Source organism: Stenella coeruleoalba (genome assembly GCF_951394435.1).
Source record: "Stenella coeruleoalba genome assembly, chromosome: 1".
Lineage (NCBI taxonomy): Eukaryota > Metazoa > Chordata > Mammalia > Artiodactyla > Delphinidae > Stenella > Stenella coeruleoalba.
In genome coordinates this window covers 9,045,403-9,062,728 of record NC_137169.1, presented here as the reverse complement: position 1 = coordinate 9,062,728, position 17,326 = coordinate 9,045,403, and the positions used below count along the sequence as shown (strand labels likewise).

Genomic DNA, 17,326 nt, shown 5'->3' with positions numbered 1-17,326 from the left:
TTTCCGGGTGATGAAAATGTTCTGAAATTGCTTCGATGATTGCACAACTCTGTGAATATACTAAAAAAACATTGCACTGTACATTTTAAATGGGTAAATTGTATAGCATGTGAATTATGGCTCAATAAAGCTGTTAAAAGGGACATTTAGAAACAACTGCAACACCAGAACACCAATCTTTTTTTCTTTTTTTTAAATAAATTAGCTGAAAGTTTGACACTTGGTAAACGGGTACCAATGAACTATATGATCTGTTATTAAAATCTGATATTGTCTGGGCTTCCCTGGTGGCGCAATGGTTGAGAGTCCGCCTGCTGATGCAGGGGACGCGGGTTCGCGCCCCGGTCTGGGAGGATCCCACATGCCTGTGCTCCGCAACAGGAGAGGCCACAACAGTGAGAGGCCCGTGTACCGCAAAAAAAAAAAAAAAAAAATTTATAAAATAAAAAAAAACTACAAACCTCAATTAAAAAAAAAAAAGCAACAGGGACTAACATCTTGTAAGACCCCCAACTTATCAAAGAGTCAAGTATGTGCAATGAACTCTTTCTAAGGCAAGAAAGAACACATTTTAGAAAGAGCTTCAAAAGAAGGGTTTTCTAGTTGATCCCTCATAAATAAAATCTGGGCAGGCTTTTCTGATCACGTGCCTAGCTAAGTTTGCTCTTACACATAGCAAATGCTCTCAAGAAGCTCATATGCAGAGATGGTTAACTGAGAAATATTAATGACTCACACAAAAGAACATTAGCCCATAAAATTCTCATAAATATGCATATCAGCTGAAAGTAAATGCATTACAAATATGAGTGCAATATAGTGAAAGGAGTGAAGGAGCCGGGGATACAGTAGGTGAATGGAGCACAGATGCCGTAGTGAGCTCCCAGGAGTAGAATGAAAGCTGAGACAGTGCCAGTCATAGCAACAGTCAGGATGATATCACCAGGCTCAGGCTCAATGAGGGAATGCAAGATGACAGCACAATATGGACTGTCTTATACTTATTCCTGCAAGTCTCTCAACTATGTACAAGCAAACAAATATTTAAGAAATATGAGACAATACATCAGTGGATACAGTGCTTTTTGATTGATTAAATGCACTCAGAGCAGCACATTACACTATACCACTGTGGTACAGTTGGCAAGTTCTAGACTCCTGAAGTTATTTTAAGTCAACTGCAAGGGGAAAAAAAAAGATGAAGGTGGAATCTACTTCATCTTAAACCTACTTGACTTAAAAGACATATCACACAAATGCAATGTGAGGACTTCATCTGGAACCTGATTCAAACAAACTATTAAAAAGTACATATGACGTTTATAAGACAACTGGAAAATCTGAACACTGGTTATTTGATATCAAGGAATTATCGTGAATTTCTTAGGTATGAAGATGGTATTGGGTTATGCTAAAAAAAGTCTTCATATACTAGAGATACGCACTGAATTACTTACGGGTGCAATGATGTGATGTATAGCATTTCTTTCAGAACAATATGGGAAGGGGGAAGTGGATGGGAGCCTACATGAAACAAGGTTAGGCATGAGCTGAATGACTGCTGAAGCTGTGTGATGAGTACAGGGGGTTTCAATGTACTATTCTGCCTATTTTTGTCTATGTTTGAAATTCTTTATAATAAAAGTTTTTAAAAAAATTCCATGCGAAGCTGTAAATCATAATAGTTACACTAAATTCTACAGCCAGAGTAAGATAAAATATTAGAAAGAAAATTAGTCTGGGTATGTTATTGCTCTAGGATGTTGATTTTTTTAAGTCTACCTGACATTTTCTTTAAAGCATTAAACATAGACATGACTAAGCCCACTTCTTGGAATTGATCCTAAGAAAGCAATTAAGGATGAACAAGAAAGGATGGTCACAACGATGCAGTTCATAATATAGAGAAGGCAGATTCAAGAAACGGTGGCACAATGAAATGCTATTCCCCTATTTAGAAAGATATTACAGAAAAGTATCTATTGCTACAAAAATTCTTATCAACTGGGAGGGGAAAACATGTTAAAATAGTGTATTTAGTAGAGTCTCACTTTGTTACTTAAGAAAAAAACATGGAAAAGGACGTTTAGTAAAGTGAATAATCATCTTTTAACGAGCAGTGTTATGGGTTTTTCCCTAGCTTCTTTTTATAAATCATTTACGAATCCTCTATCACAACCATGGCTTGTTTTTGCCATTTCAAAAATCATAGAAATGTCATCATAAACTGATTAAATGATAAAGGCACTCCCTCAGCACTGGCCTTAACACACACACACACACTTTCAGAATCTGGAACTATAACCAAGCACTGACAATTCTGAGAGAAGCTGTTTGGGCAGGAAACAATCATCTGAAAACCCAGTTCTCTTAGAAGAGAACTGGCCCACACCTGTTACTAGCAAACACTGTCAGTGGCTTTGACTCTGGGTCTCTACAAGTTGTAAAAAAGCAAACAGTCTAATGGCAAACACATGCTCTATCCAGGTTAAGGTGCCACAGATCTATGAGAGCCTGGAGACACACCCAGACCCTGCTTTGGGGCTGAGGTGAGAAAAGCGCTTCTTAAACAGGCCCCTTCCCACAAAGAAGTTACATCTTACCCACTCACTCCCCGGGAGAGAAGGTCAAAGAGCATCTCTGGCTGGAATCCTAATGCTTCGCTCTGAAGTGAGGTCACTCACTACTTACGTTACCCAAGACAGCATCTAAGAAACTTACCTCATAGTCTTTCCTTGGAAGGATCTCATCCTCCTCCTCCTGTGTTTCTCCAAGGATGGTCTAGAAAAACAGATCCAGAGAAGGAAGACCTTTTTAATGGTTTTAAAAGTGGAAAGAGGCAGAAGTATTTACTGAAACCAGCTACTAGTTTCTAAATCATCTGGAGCCATTATCATCAAATGGGAAAAAGACCTAAAAAAAAAAAAAAAACCTTTTGGGATGGGGGTAGTGTGGTGGGGATCCACAGTCGTCAGGTGACCGCTTCATTCCTACTTATACATTCTCCAAATAACCTCTCATCGTCAGGACACTTCAAAGATGTCACTTGCCAGTTTAAGGGGGAAAGAGTTCAGGTTCCGTCTGATAACATGCCGAGTCTGAAATCAGGAGGGACTTGTCAACTCTGGGGACACAACTCAAGTTTTCCCAGGGTGCTTTGCAGAGGGACGCTGGATTATCAGTGACCCAGAAAGGGTGAGGGATAGAGTGAGAAAGGGCTGGAGAAACTAAGCCAGCTGCATGATATGCACAAAGTCCAGCGAGGGGGCTCACTCCGAAAACGCTCGTTTCATTCAAAACTCCATTCAGATGGAAATAAAAAAATAATAAGGATGGGATTAACTGAAGCTGGCCTGGGTTCTCCCTCAGATTCCAGGGAGGGGTTCTGAGAAATGACCCAAGACTTGGGCACGTGAAGCCGGGCAGATGCTTCGAGAGCCCAGGCTGCGGTCCCCAGGCCCCACCCGCTGCTACCTGCGGGCCCAGCTCGGCCCGGCCCCACCCCCGGCAACGCCTCTCGCCGTCCCTTAGCAACCGCCCCCTCCCCAGCCCGGCTCCACCCGCTTCTTACCAGCTCCTCTGGGGTGCGGGTCTCACGCTCACCGCAGCAGCAGCACCACCTGCAGCAGCAGCACAGGGACCCCCTGCACCCCGCCATCTTCCTCCTTTACTGCCACTCTGGACCCCTCCGCCAACCCCCTCCCACCCAGGATCCGCGCCTCACGTGACTGGCCTCGGGAGTGTCACGTGGCCCTCTCGAGCTTGGGACGGAGACTGGGAGTGGCTGTAGACGGGTGAGGCGAGGGCTCGCGTCACATGACGGTGGAGGGACGGCTTCCAACGAGACTTCTGGGCGCCGCCATGTTGGGGGCGGGGTTTCCGGGCGCCCGCAAGGGTGGTTTCCACCCTCTGGCCCCGCCTTCCTAAGCAACCTGACACCGGCGCCGCGCCCCCACCCGAGCCACGCCGCGTCTGCTGGCAACTCCTTATCGGCCACGCAGCTGCGACGGGCGCGCGCTCTGAGTCATCCGCGACCAGAGGGTGAGTGACACCGAGGCTTGTGGTCGCCGGGGAGGGAGACCAGGACCTTGGGAGCCTTGGGGGCCACCTACCCGGGGGCGGGCTCTGGACGGGGGGCGGGGAGCGGTGGTGGCCGGTCGGCCCGCCCCCTCTGCGTGCACGCCCCCCCCGCGATCCTCAACCGTGAAGCGGAGACTTACTTTCGGCCCCCGGCCTGGACTGAAGGACCTGAGCTGGGGGTGGACTTGGGCCTTCGCTTCCGCCCCCGCCCGTGACCTAGTGACCCGGTGACTAGATTCGTGGCCCTCGAGCCCCCGGCGCCAGAGGCATCTCTCCGGCTCCCTGCCGAGCACCTGGAGAAGAGCCGTGGGCCGCTGGCACTGCTGTCCCCGACGCCCACTGCATCGGGCGGCTCACAGGTGCACACCGGGACCCCTCTGGGAGTGGTGGGCTCCGTATTCCCCCACTGCTCGGTGCCTGGCACCGATTAAGTGCTCATCAAATGGCAGAGGGTTGCTTTGAGGACGGGATGACAGCGCCTGGCCCGTCGGCGCTCAGTGAGTGCTGGCTGTTACCGGGTGCCAGCGCGGAGATACCATAGGCAGAATACCCGGCCCTGGTCTCAGGGAACTGGGAAGAGGGAGCGGAGACAAATATGTGAAGCCACAGTTGCAACCCAGGGTGCTATGGGATCCTAGCTTAAAATGGGTTAAGTGGTAGCACGTGAGAAATGTTGGAAGAAGGCTAATGCCTGGCACATACTAGGAATGCAGTACGTCTTAACGAACAGATGAAAGAGGATTTAGTTTGTGGGTGGTTCAGCCTCCTCTCCCCTCTTGGTTTTGTTCCAGCAGGCAATTAATGAGGCACTCTCTGGAATTCGGAAGAAAGGCCAGACTAGGCTGATCTTGACACTCTCCCCTTTCTTAGTCGTTCATCCCCACAGAGAAACTGGAATTTTAGGTCAGAATCAAAATGGGCATCCCTGGCGGTGGTCTGGTCTCAACTCTTTGACGTTGGGTGTACCAGGGTATGTTACGTGCACTTGTGTGTGTTTGAGGGGAGAGGAGCATTGGATCTCATCAGTTTCTCAAGAGTCTAGGACCCCCAAAATGGTTAAGAACACGGGCTTAGCAGTGGACATTCCCTGAAAGACGTGAACTCGGCCTGGTTGCTCCTCCAATGCTCCAGGTCAGCACACCCTGGATTTTCACTACTGTGTGTTTGCATCTTGCTGTGCAAGAGTAGTGTTTTGTTTTAGTTTTTGTCTTATTTTCCCCACCAAACTGCCCAACGGCGCTGTGCCCTCTCGTCGGCCAGCCTGTGGTTGCCATGGTTCAGGGCTTCCACCGTGGTGGCTTTGCAGTCGCTGTAATCGCTTGAACTGACTTCACTGGTGTGTGTAAGGAGAACAGCCTGGAAGGCAGGCACAGACTTAAGCCTTTGTTCTGAGTTGGACACAAATTCATGCTCTTATTGAATTGGGGTTTGGCTGTTTTTGGAACCCAGCCAATGTCAAGTTCTAACCCATGACATGGTCTTTTCAGAGAAGCACAAACTCGGGAGAAATCAGGCTGCTTTGTCAAGCCCTCACCCCTTACAGCTTGCATGCGTACAAACTGTTCCAAGTAACAGGAGATGTTTCCATGGCTGAGCCGTTCCTTCCTTGGCATGTGATCCAGTCACCCTGAACATCTGTTGGCCTCATCACACCCAAACCCTGCAGTCTGCAGCCCCACGTCCCCCTCCTTCCATCCGCCTTCGGCCTCTAGAGCCTCAGCCCTCCCTCTCGCGGGGAAGCCTTGCCCCCGCCCCTTCGCTCCGGCCCCAGCTGCTGCTCTCAGCTCTTCCTTTGTCACAGCTCCGCCCAGTTGGACACACCCGCTGGGGAAGTTTCCTCCATTTCTTCCCCAGTGGTCTGGGGTCTGAGTTTACACTGGCAGAAATGGACCGTCCAAAACCCAAGGTCCTCCCGGCGGGGCACTGCTGCCCCTCCCTGGGAATGCGAGCCTGGGAGGCCGGCAGCGCGAGGTTCTCAGTGACACCCTCCATCAGGTAGCGGTCACGGAGGATCCACGGGCTGAAGGAGCATGTTTCTGTGCTGGGTGGGGGCTGTCATGCGGAATCAGGCAGCAGCGGAGGGCAAAGCTTGGAGCGAGGCAGCGCAGAGAGTCGTAACTGGCGTGTGGAGCCACTGGGTGGGCGCGTTGTCACCCGTACCCTCACCGGCCTTCCTCGTGCGTGGAAATGCAGCATCTCTCGCTTGATCCTGCCTTGCTGGGGCTTGGCTGGCTGCCTGCCTGCCGTCTCACGCCCCCGCCTCACCCCGTGCAGCAGGAGCTCAGCCATGGTGAACGAACCCAGAGGGCATGGCGGCCCCAGCCCCCGCTGGGAGGGCAGCAGCAGTGGCAGCGAGAGCTCCAAGGATAGTTCAAGGTGTTCCACACCGGTGCTGGACCCTGAACGACACGAGAGGCTCAGGGAGAAGATGAAGCGGAGGATGGAATCTGGTGACAAGTGGTTCTCCCTAGAATTCTTCCCTCCTCGAACTGCTGAGGGAGCTGTCAATCTCATCTCAAGGTGAGTCAATGTAAGATAAGGAGTAGGGCCAGACTGGGGGATGGGGGCAGGGGGAAAAGATGAACTGTCAGCCCCGAGGCTGGGCTGCACTTTGACCCAGCAGGAAAAGGCAGCCACAGGGGGTGGAAAAAAGCAAAGCCAGGGTAGATCCTTTGATACGCAGCTCCTGTTGTCTGTAAAAGCCCCTCCGAGCACCTGGAATGTTTAGACGCTCTCTTCCGTGTGCTGAAAATGTTGATTCTCTCAGACTAAATTCTTTGGCAGAACTTGGGGCTGGAGCCGTGAGGAGAGTTTAGGAAGTTACAAAACGGCGGCTTGGAGAACATTTTCAGCAAGTTAGGAATTTGGATTATGCATCTTGAAATCTAGAAATGCCAACCGGATTATGTTAGCACTTGATGAATCACAGTTCCTTTTTTAAAGTTTATGCTTTTTATCGCTTGCACTTCTTATGTGTCACTCCCAAGGCTGTGAAGTTTGAAGGCACAAAGATGTTTCAATGCACCACGTTATAGCTTGTAACACAGCGCATGCGCGCACGTATAGCTCTCGATTCTAGTTATGGAAATGTGGCCGTGCTCTGCAGGACTCCTGGCTGCTGCGCCGGAACTAGGGGGCGGCAGGAAAGAGACTTGTGTCTGCTGACCCTCTTTGTCCCTAGAACGAGGCCCTGCTTTTGCCACTCTGAGGGGTCCCCGAACCCTTGACCATTGAAATGTCTTAACTCACCAGAGATAATAAACGTGCAAGCACTTTGCAAGGCCAAAGTGCTGCTCTCACACAAACTGGTTTCATTGTCATTATATATTATCTCCACAATAAGAGTAATCGTAATGATAGCACATTGATTGCGTGTTTGCCGTGTACCCAGCGCTGTTTTAAGAGCTGTGGAGCCATCTGTCATGATATCCTCAGAGTATTATTATGAAGTAGGCACTGCCCTCTGCCACATTATAGAAATCAGGAAACTGAGGCTCAGAGAGATCAAGTAATTCTCCCAAGATCACACAGCCAGTGAGTAGCAAAGCCAGGATATGAATGCAGGTCGGTCTGATTCCAGCCTGCATATGATGCTTCTCTAACTCCCAGACCCCATGGGAAGGTGGTGAAGGGTGGTGTACCCCCAGGAGCCCCTCTTCAGAAAGAAATTCCCCACAGGTTTGACCGGATGGGGGCAGGTGGTCCCCTCTTCATAGATGTGACCTGGCATCCAGCAGGGGACCCTGGCTCAGACAAGGAGACTTCGTCCATGGTGATCGCCAGCACCGCCGTGAACTACTGTGGCCTGGAGACCATCCTGCACATGACCTGCTGCCATCAGAGCCGGGAAGAGATCACGGGCCACCTGCACAAGGCCAAGCGTCTGGGCCTGAAGAACATCCTGGCGCTGAGGGGAGGTGTGGAGTCAGCACTCTGCTCTCTGGGGTCTTGCTTTCCCGAAGACTTCTGTCCCCAGAACGGTCCTTTCCTTTTCTCCAGGTCCCACACTGAGTACACTCAGGGTCCCGCCCCTGCCAGTAGCGTCGAAGGGCAGTGTGGGTCAGGAGGCCACGGGCGACACACAGATGTGTGGAGTCGCTTCCTGACCTCGCAGTAGGAGTTCAGCTGGGCCTGCGGCCGGGGCCTGACAACCCTCTGTCCCGATGTACACGATCAGTTGATTAATCAAGCAATTAATCAATCCCTGGCTGCACCTGGCCATTGGCCCAGTCAGAGTTCAGCTCTGGCATGTGTCCTAGGAGTGAGAGTAGCTGGCTACGCCTCTGGCACGCACTGTCACTGGGCCACACAAGTGTGGGAAGCGGGAGCCTGATGGGTGGGCACTTGTGGCCTCACGCTCACCACCCGAAAGACCACTTCTCACCTGAGATGAGTGGAAGATTCTCCCGGGAGGTGAGGGTTCCGAGGGAGTGGGAGAACGAGCCGTGGGCTTGGGTGAGGGTGTGTGGACACACCCAGGTGTGAGTAGGGAAGGGATCGCCGATGCTCCAGGCTGAACGCAGAGCTGCAGCTGCTCCCTGTCTGCTGCTGCCAGCACGGGGCCCTCGGAGTCGGTGCTCAGTGACTGATGGGTTGGCTGCTGTCTTCCCTCCCACTGTTTACCAAGTGCTACGCTAGAAAGTGGAGACACCAACTTGAGTAATAGGAAGGCTCTGCCTTCGACGTGCTCACGGTCCTGGGCGTGGGGGGAGAAGGAACAGAGAGGCTACCTGGAGGTTTGGTGAGACCCAGCACTGTGACCTCCAACCCTGCAGACCCCATAGGTGACCAGTGGGAAGAGGAGGACGGAGGCTTCAACTACGCCGTAGACTTGGTGAAGCACATCCGAAGCGAGTTTGGTGACTACTTCGATGTCTGTGTGGCAGGTGAGAGGCTGGGGTATCCCAGTGGGTGGGACCGGAGAGGGGAAGGAAGGAGAGGCACAGGGAGCCCCTTCGGCATTCAGGTCAGGACCCGCTAGCTCAGCGCACCGCCGGCCTGCCTGCGCCAGGTGACAGAGGTGCAGGGGTGAATCGAGCAGCGTCTGCCCCCTCATCATTCTGTCATCTGCTGCCCACCCAGGCGTGCCACCACCCTTAAGTTTTTGTTCCTCTGCCTTTTCTTTTTATTATTTATTTATTTTTCTTTCCTTTCTTATTTTAGGCTGCGTCCGGTCTTTGTCGCGGCACGCGGGCTCTTCATTGTGGTGTGCAGGCTTCTCTCTAGCTGCGGCTTGTGGGTTTTCGCTCTCTAGTTGTGGCGCACAGGCTCCAGGGCGCGTGGGCTCTGTAGTTGCGGCGCGTGGGCTCCGTAGTTGGCGGCACGCGGGCTCTGGTTGAGGCGTGCGAGCTCAGTAGTTGTGGCTCGCGGGCTTAGTTGCCCCGCGGCATGTGGGATCTTAGACGTTGCGAGGCATCCGGATTCTTTACCACTGGACCACCAGGGAAGTCCCTTCCTCTGCCTTTTCTTGCTCTTAGCCTGCTTCCCAGCCCTATTCTTCTTTAAACAAAAGAGGTATATTTATTAAGATTCCGGGGGCAGGGAATCTCAGAACAAGGTCAGGAAATGGCATCAGACCTCATTAAGCGCTGGAACCAGGAGGCAGGCAGAATCCAAGGCCCTCCCTCGTTCTCTCTGCCCACCCCCCCCCCCCCCCCCCCCCCCCCCCCGCTGCTTCATGCCTCATCCAGTAGACCTGATATGTACGGTACACATGTGACCCGCCGCCTGCTCCTGGCTCGCCCAGACTGATTGACAGGTCTCAGCATCAGTTCCAAATCCTCAGGAGAGAGAACTGCGTCGGCTCAACTCTAGTTTCTTTAGCTACAGCCAGGAGGCAAGGTTCACCTGCTGGAAACAGATGGCGTGGCCTTCCCTCTTGCCCCGACTCATGGGGTCTGGGCCTTCAGCTTCTCAAACGGGGGCTTGGGTGTGGTGAGGCAGTGTGTGCCAGGGACACAGGAAGTCCGGGGATTAATCTGACACATCACCTTGGCATGACAATTTTTCTCAAATATTTTGGGCAAAATCATATCATTCTTATTAACATGGCTACGTTATGGAGTAGCAGATCAAAGTGATCTGAATTTAAAAATACAAGCCACGTGGCTTCAAGGAAATTACTTGTTGTGGGGACTTTGGGCTGCGTCCCCAGGCCCCCATGTACACGTCCGCTGTTCTTAGTGTTGAGAAGAGGGCGTTGAGGTGAATGAGTCTAGGAGGCCCCGATGAGGAGGTAGGAATTGAAGTGTCGTTGGTCGTGTGGCCACGAGACAGTCGGTTGATTGGGGAATGTGCCCACGTGTGGTGGGCATTGGACGGTCACCAAGGGAAACCAGCAGAGCTGTGAGCACACAGTTGCTGAACGGTTTGGTGCTTTGCTTATGGTAAAGTGATGAAAAAGAGGGCCGGTGGATTAGAAGGCACCCAGCTGGCCGTGACAGAACAAGAATATAGTAAAACAGCAAAATCCAGAGGTAGGCAATTGCTGGATTTGTTGGGTGCCGCTGAGGTTTTATAGAGCTGCAGCTATTAAAACCTCTGTTTCTGAAATGTCTGCTGGAAAAGTAGTATAAAGTATAAAAGCATAGTATAGTATAGTATAAAAGTATAAAGCTCTAGTGTTTAATCCTCCCACGCCCATCCCCAAAACAGTCGTTTTTATATCCAGTTTTGATGATTCAGGGTTTCTTAAGAACGAAACTGCATTACCACAGCAAAGCAGCCCGGCTACCCAACAGTGTGGGTTCAGGCTTGCCCCTTCCTGGCTTGGGGTCCTGCCCTGGCCTCAGGCTGAGGAAGCTGGCACTCTGCTTGCAGTTCATGAAGGCCTGTGGTCTCTCCTGTGCAGGCAGAGCCGCTAGTAAGTTCAGTCGTGTAGGGAAGGGAGCGCGCCGTTCCTGGAGCTAGTCGGGAACCTAGGGGACGTCTGGCCCCGCCTCCCAGGCATCCCCGGCACAGGGTCATCGCCCTGCCGCGTTGTTTTCACACACTGGGAGTCCATTCCTTTGTGGGGTTGCTCGTTCCGCTGTCAGGCAGCTCCCTGAAGCTGATCCTACTTCTGCCATCAGAAGCAGCACAGAATATGAGGAATAAGGAACTCGACTAAGGTGACTCCTTTTTCCCAGTGACAGACTTGTGGGCGTCTAGAAATAGTTACCATATTCTCTGCGTTCTTTTCTTCAAGCAGCACATCTCTACTCTCTTCATTTATTCCTTGTGTAACATGGTTCTGATTTTGCACTGTCTGGGACCCCTGAGTCATTTTAATGTGAAATTCCGAGCACTGTTGTAATCCAGTACCTAGAGTCAAGCCCATTACCCCAAGGCTGGCTGGCTGGCGCGAACGTAGCATTTCCTCTCTTCCGTGGCCACAAAGTGCAGGCCAGATTGGCCCAGCTGATGGCAGGACAGCGTGGGTGTTTGGGGGCAATCCGTCCCCACTCTTGGGAGGGTGGCTCTAGGGCAGCGTTCACCGAGGGTCACCTCCAGGGTGAGGGGCACATCAGACGAGCCCAGCCATCACTGCTTCAGCCTGTCCGTGCCGTGGGGTTGGAAGGTATGGATCCGGAGCTCTCCGTCCCCAGCTCTCTGGTTGCTTCATCACTCCCCTCGAGCAGGTGGAGCCAGTCTCTCTCTACTGTCATCCCTGTTGGCAGGTTACCCCAAAGGCCACCCCGACGCAGAGAGCTTTGAGGCTGGCCTGAAGCACCTGAAGGAGAAGGTGGCCGCGGGAGCCGACTTCATCATCACCCAGCTCTTCTTTGAGGCCGACACTTTCTTCCGCTTTGTTAAGGCTTGCTCCGAGATAGGCATTACTTGCCCCATCCTCCCCGGAATCTTCCCTATTCAGGTGAGGGTCCCAAGAGGGCTCATGGACTCCCACCGCCCCCGTCCTAGCACAGGCCAGGGCCTTGGTTCAGGCCAAAGTGAACCTGAAGTGCCGCGTTCAGGCCAAAGTTCTTCTTTGACGCTCATTAGATTTTCGTCAGACAGGTGCTCGGTCCTTGCAAAATGTTGTCTTGCCCCCCTCTTTTGATTACCTCTTATGTCTCCCCAAAATAGCAACGGTAACTGTCAGAGGGGCTTATTGATAAGTGTCAGTAAAAGAGATTATTACTCTCATTATAAATTTGGGTTAAATCAGTGTTTCCCAAACTTGGCTGTCACCAGAATCATTTAATAAGCTCTTTTAAAACGTGGATTTCCAGATCCCATGCCTAGAAGTTCTGACGTAATAGATCTGAGGTGGGACCTGGGAATCTGTACGTTTCTGAAGTTTGGCAGGCGATTCTGGTCACTGGTCAGGCCTGGGAACCACTGGCTTAGGTGACCACCATTTATCAATAGGTACATCTGGGGGCCAGAGGGCTGGCTCAGACCAATGGCAGCAATGCTGTGGGCGGCTGCTGCAGCCTGCAGAGTACAAAAAGTGCTGCTACAAGATGGTCTGACTTTCCTGGGTCAGTCTGTGTCGCACTGCAGAGCCAGGAGGCCTGGTGGGGGGATAAGTATTTGGGGTGAGAGACGGGCAGGGAGATGGGACCCACAGCCCCCTGTGTCTTGGGCAGGGCTACCACTCCCTCCGGCAGCTTGTAAAGCTGTCCAAGCTGGAGGTGCCGCAGCAGATCAAGGACGTGATCGAGCCAATCAAAGACAACGATGACGCCATCCGTAACTATGGCATCGAGCAGGCGCTGAGCCTGTGCCGGGAGCTTCTGGCGAGCGGCTCGGTGCCGGGCCTGCACTTCTACACCCTCAACCGCGAGGTGGCCACCACAGAGGTGCTGAAGCGCTTGGGCATGTGGATCGAGGACCCCAGGTGAGGCCAGCGGCCCCGAATTCAGGCCCTGGAGCCACAGAGGAGAGTCGGGTGGGCAGGGAGGTCAGAGAGAAGTCACAGAAGGAGTGCGCCCTAGCTGGCAGTGCTGGCTGCCAAGGGGGCACAGAGGGGATGTCTGTGCCGCGGCTAGTGGCACCCTTAGGGCTCCGGTCTCAGCGGGAAGGCCATCCGGCTTGACGTTTACGAGTCAAGGTGGGAGAACCCAGGTTCAGTGGTGCCCCCTCCCTCTGGCCAAGCCCTGACCCTTTCTGTCTCCATTCTCACCCAGACGTCCCCTGCCCTGGGCCATCAGTGCCCACCCCAAGCGCCGGGAGGAAGATGTCCGTCCCATCTTCTGGGCCTCCAGACCAAAGAGTTACATTTATCGCACCCAGGAGTGGGATGAGTTCCCCAACGGCCGCTGGTGAGCCATTGCAAATGAACTGTTTCTTGGGAGGAGGGAGACCAATCATGGTGGAGCCCTGGGGACAGGATTCACAGGAATACCCCCCCCACCCCTCACCCCAGGGCAGGTGGATGCTACTGTCTGGAGCCCAAGGTCAGGGGTGTGCCTTGACCTCCCGGCACCTCCTCCGCCAGGGGCAATTCCTCCTCTCCGGCCTTCGGGGAGCTGAAGGACTACTACCTCTTCTACCTGAAGAGCAAGTCCCCAAAGGAAGAGCTGCTGAAGATGTGGGGGGAGGAGCTGACCAGTGAAGAAAGTGTCTTTGAAGTCTTTGTCCACTACCTCTCGGGAGAGCCGAACCAGAACGGCTATAAAGTGAGTGCTGCTGGGATGGGATCCCTGGGTACCTGCCCTCGCCCCATGGGCCAGATGCGGGCGTGACTGCCCCACCCTGAGCCTCATCGCTGTGCCTGGAGGTGGCACCTCAGCAAAGGGAGAAGGTGAGTTGGGGGGGTCCCCACGTGGGGTGCCTGGAAGGGGCTTACGGAAGCAGAGACAGGCTGGGCCTCTGATGGGGACCGTGACAGGGAGGGACCCATCCCGGCTTACCCTCCCCAGGTGACTTGCCTGCCCTGGAATGATGAGCCCCTAGCGGCCGAGACCAGCCTGATGAAGGAGGAGCTGCTGCGAGTGAACCGGCGGGGCATCCTCACCATCAACTCCCAGCCCAACATCAACGGGAAGCCGTCCTCCGACCCCATCGTGGGCTGGGGCCCCGGTGGGGGCTATGTCTTCCAGAAGGTGTGGCAGGGACGCACAGGGCTACCCTCCCTTGACCTGCCTGCAGGGGTTCCCCAGAGCTGGGGAAAGAGGTCTTCATCTCAGGGGCTTTTTGTTCTGAGCGGCCGGGGATCAGATGCGATCTCAGGCTCGGAGTGAGACAGACCTGGGTAGCTGGTCACTTGACCACTCTGGGCCTCAGCTTTCCCTTCTGTAAAATGGGGATATGTCACGTCGTGCTCTGGGGATGAAACGTGACAAAGCACATAAAGCGCTTAGCACGTGGGAAGCATCCCCTAACTGGGAGCTGTTATTACTCTTCCTTGTGGACCCCTTTCTCCTGGGGCTGCTGGAGTTAAAATTACATTCTAAACTAAAGCCTGAGGGCTCTGGGAAGTGAATTTAAATAAGCCCAGCTTAATCCCTGGTGGCCAGGTGGTGCTGGAGAAGCCCTCCCCGCAGCAGACAGGGGGATGGGGTGTGTCACGCCTCCCTTGCCTTACTTGCCAAACTGGGCCCCCTGTACAGCTTCTGGAGCGACTTTTCCATGGAACCTTTCCCAACTGGACGAAGGGTTGGCAGACGTCCCTCAGACCTGTGCAGACCGAGAAACCTCACGTACCTGCTCCCCTCCCTTTGCTTATGGGTTCAACTCCCAACTAGTGGCCACCGCTAGTCCCGACGCCTTAAGTGTCCTCGTGGATGCCTCCCTGGGACGGTCAGGAGGGCAGGCGTCTGGTGTTTCAGAGCACATGGCCCACTCAGCAGCGCCCAGCGAAGACATCCAGCAAGGACTGGGGGTTGCGCGATGGCACCTGTCTCCCTCCCGCAGGCCTACCTAGAGTTCTTCACTTCCCGAGAGACAGTGGAGGCGCTTTTGCAGGTGCTGAAGAAGTACGAGCTCCGGGTGAATTACCACATCGTGGATGTGAAGGTGGGCCGGCCCTGGGTCAAAGGGCGCTCAGCAGGGCCGGGGTGAGGGCACCAAGGTTACTCCACCATTCAGCAGTCACGGAGCGCCCAGTGGGGCCACGCATCGTGCCAGATGGATATGCAGACAGAGCCAGGCCCCTGCCCTCCGAGAGCTCCCGGCCTGGCGAGGGCAGCCGTCAGTGAATAATTATGCACGGGTGAAAAGGAGTTGCACTGCATAACAGTGAAGTTCAGCGTAGGAAGAAGCTGGGGATCCGTAGGAAGAAGCTGGGGATCCGAGGGAGGGAAGTCCAGCTCGAGAGATCGGGGGAGGTGTTTGGAGGGTTCCTGTGTGGCCTGAATCTTTAAGGATGGGGAGTGAAAGGGCATCCCAGGGACAGGGCCGAGGGCGTGCAGAGGCTTTGCTGCCAAATGGGGTGAGTGAGGCTGAAGCGTTGAGCCGGCCGGCTCCTCAGGGGTCTCAGTTGTCCTGCCTGGAACTTGGGTTTTACCGTATAGGCAAGAGGGAGCCTTGGCTCCATGTTTTATTTTGGGCAGGTCCCAGGGGACAGCTGTGTGGCTAACAGGGCCAGGGGGGACTAGAGTCAGCAGCCCTGGTGGTCTGAGTAGCAAAGAGAGGCCTGGCCAGGCTGGACACGAGAGGAAGTGAGCAGTACCAGTGGGTGTGGAGCTGATTGGAGCGTAGGAGGAGGAAGGAAAAGCCCCGGGTGACGTCTGGGTTTCAGGCTCCTGGCCGTCACAGAGCTGCAGAGGCGGGGCAGGGGTGGGGCGGTGACGGCGGGAGGAGGGGCGGAGCACACCCCCGGGGAGAGAGGGCTGGAGCTGTCTGCACCCCAAGTCTGCCCCTACTCACTGCGCCACCCCCCCGCCCCGCAGGGTGACAACATCACCAACGCCCCCGAGCTGCAGCCCAACGCCGTCACTTGGGGCATCTTCCCTGGGCGAGAGATCATCCAGCCCACAGTGGTGGACCCAGTCAGCTTCATGTTCTGGAAGGTAAGGGGGGGGCCGGGAGCAGGCCTGCCCTGCCCACCTCCAGAGCCTTGGGCGGGTGGGTGGGGCGGCTGGGGGCCGCACCCCCAGGGCTGGCAGCGCCCTGACTCTGACTCATGGTGTTTACTTCTGGGCTGGGAAGCAGGGGTGGCACTGGCAGTGGGCCAAGTTCTATTCTTGGAAACGTCTTGTCGGGCGGCAGCAGAGGCCCTTGGGGTGCTGAGTGTGGAGGCCTGGCCCTAGGGCAGCCCTGTTAACCTGGCCGGCGTGTCTGTATGTGGGGCCGCACACGTACCTGTGTCTTTCTGTCTGTGTGTGTGCTGGTGTCTCCGTGTGTGTGCGCGTGCGCGTGCCTGTGCGTGCGTGCAGGACGAGGCCTTCGCCCTGTGGGTCGAGCAGTGGGGCAAGCTGTATGAGGAGGGGTCCCCGTCCCGCACAATCATCCAGCACATCCACGACAACTACTTCCTGGTCAACCTGGTGGACAACGAGTTCCCGCTGGACAGCTGTCTGTGGCAGGTGGTGGAAGACACGTTTGAGCTTCTCAGCGGGCCCCCCCAGAGCAAGAGGGAGACGGAAGCGCCGTGACCCTGAGCCCTGACAGCCTTAGCTTGAGGCCACTGTGTCCCGCCTTCCTCCTCTCCATCCTGGTTCTCTGGGAGACCCCCGTTCTCCTTTGCTTCCCCCCACCCCCTGACACGATGATGGCAGCTAGACTGGTGTGAGGATTCCAGGCTCTGGCTGGACCGGAGTCCGCCCCACACGGGAGCCAGGTGTTCCCTGCTTAGCCGAGAGTCTGTGCTCCGGTGGGAAGCAGCCCCATCCCCCAGAGGAGCACGTGGGCAGAACGCATCCTCCCTGAGAAGGGTTGTCATTGACGGAGCCCCTAGGAGCCAGCCTGGGACTGCCAGTGACCTTGCTCTTGGGGCCTATGGAGGACAAGCAAAGCGAACATGGCAGTGGGCTCTGTGGGATTGCAGAGGAGACATGGCGAGGTCAAGGCGCTGCAGCCTTCCACCTCCAAGGCGTTGGCAGCCAGGCACGACCCACTCGGGAATGAAGGGGTGGCCCACTGCCCTGCCAGGCCCTGGCCCCTGGATGGGCCTTGGCCTGAAACCTAATAGTTGTCGCCTCCTAGCCGAGAGCTCAGCTGAGTTTCTCCCTTTTATACAGCGCTGGTTTTTGTTTTGTTTTGTTTTTTACATCTTTATTGGAGTATAATTGCTTTACAATGGTGTGTTAGTTTCTGCTTTATAACAAAGTGAATCAGTTATACATATACATATGTTCCCATTATCTCTTCCCTCTTGCGT

The 17,326-nt window shown here is 54.2% G+C and overlaps 2 protein-coding genes across 10 annotated transcripts in view; one reads left to right on the top strand and one right to left on the bottom strand.

Moving 5' to 3' along the window:
* The window catches only part of CLCN6 (chloride voltage-gated channel 6), a 28,627-nt gene extending 24,767 nt beyond the window's left edge, over positions 1 to 3,860 (bottom strand). Inside the window, exons 1-3 of one of the 4 annotated variants that reach the window (XM_079924392.1) lie at positions 3,572 to 3,621; positions 2,933 to 3,098; positions 2,722 to 2,781 (exon numbers count right to left, since the gene is read on the bottom strand). Coding sequence is in view for 2 of the 4 variants with exons in the window: in XM_079924390.1 (XP_079780516.1) it covers positions 2,722 to 2,781; positions 3,572 to 3,658 (147 nt within the window). In the remaining 2 variants the exon portion in view is untranslated. Of the gene's footprint in view, positions 1 to 2,721; positions 2,782 to 2,932; positions 3,099 to 3,571 lie in introns of all 4 variants that reach the window. The other 3 variants (XR_013828710.1, XM_079924390.1, XM_079924391.1) reach the window with 3 other exon arrangements.
* A 59-nt stretch (positions 3,861 to 3,919) lies between these two features.
* Positions 3,920 to 17,277, top strand: MTHFR (methylenetetrahydrofolate reductase). Of its 6 annotated transcripts, XM_079924421.1 has the most exons (13): positions 4,056 to 4,439; positions 4,872 to 4,983; positions 6,355 to 6,600; positions 7,759 to 7,997; positions 8,856 to 8,966; positions 11,739 to 11,932; positions 12,651 to 12,901; positions 13,191 to 13,325; positions 13,502 to 13,682; positions 13,926 to 14,108; positions 14,920 to 15,021; positions 15,897 to 16,016; positions 16,383 to 17,277. In XM_079924421.1, the coding sequence occupies exons 3-13, from the start codon at positions 6,368 to 6,370 to the stop codon at positions 16,599 to 16,601; spliced, it is 1,968 nt and encodes a 655-aa protein (XP_079780547.1). In that variant the 5' UTR covers positions 4,056 to 4,439; positions 4,872 to 4,983; positions 6,355 to 6,367; the 3' UTR covers positions 16,602 to 17,277. The 6 variants fall into 6 exon arrangements, with proteins under 6 accessions (XP_079780543.1, XP_079780545.1, XP_079780547.1 ...); XM_079924417.1 differs by lacking the exons at positions 4,056 to 4,439; positions 4,872 to 4,983 and adding an exon at positions 3,920 to 4,041; XM_079924419.1 differs by lacking the exons at positions 4,056 to 4,439; positions 4,872 to 4,983 and adding an exon at positions 3,921 to 4,041 and having other exon boundaries at positions 6,358 to 6,600.
* Positions 17,278 to 17,326: the final 49 nt, after the last annotated feature.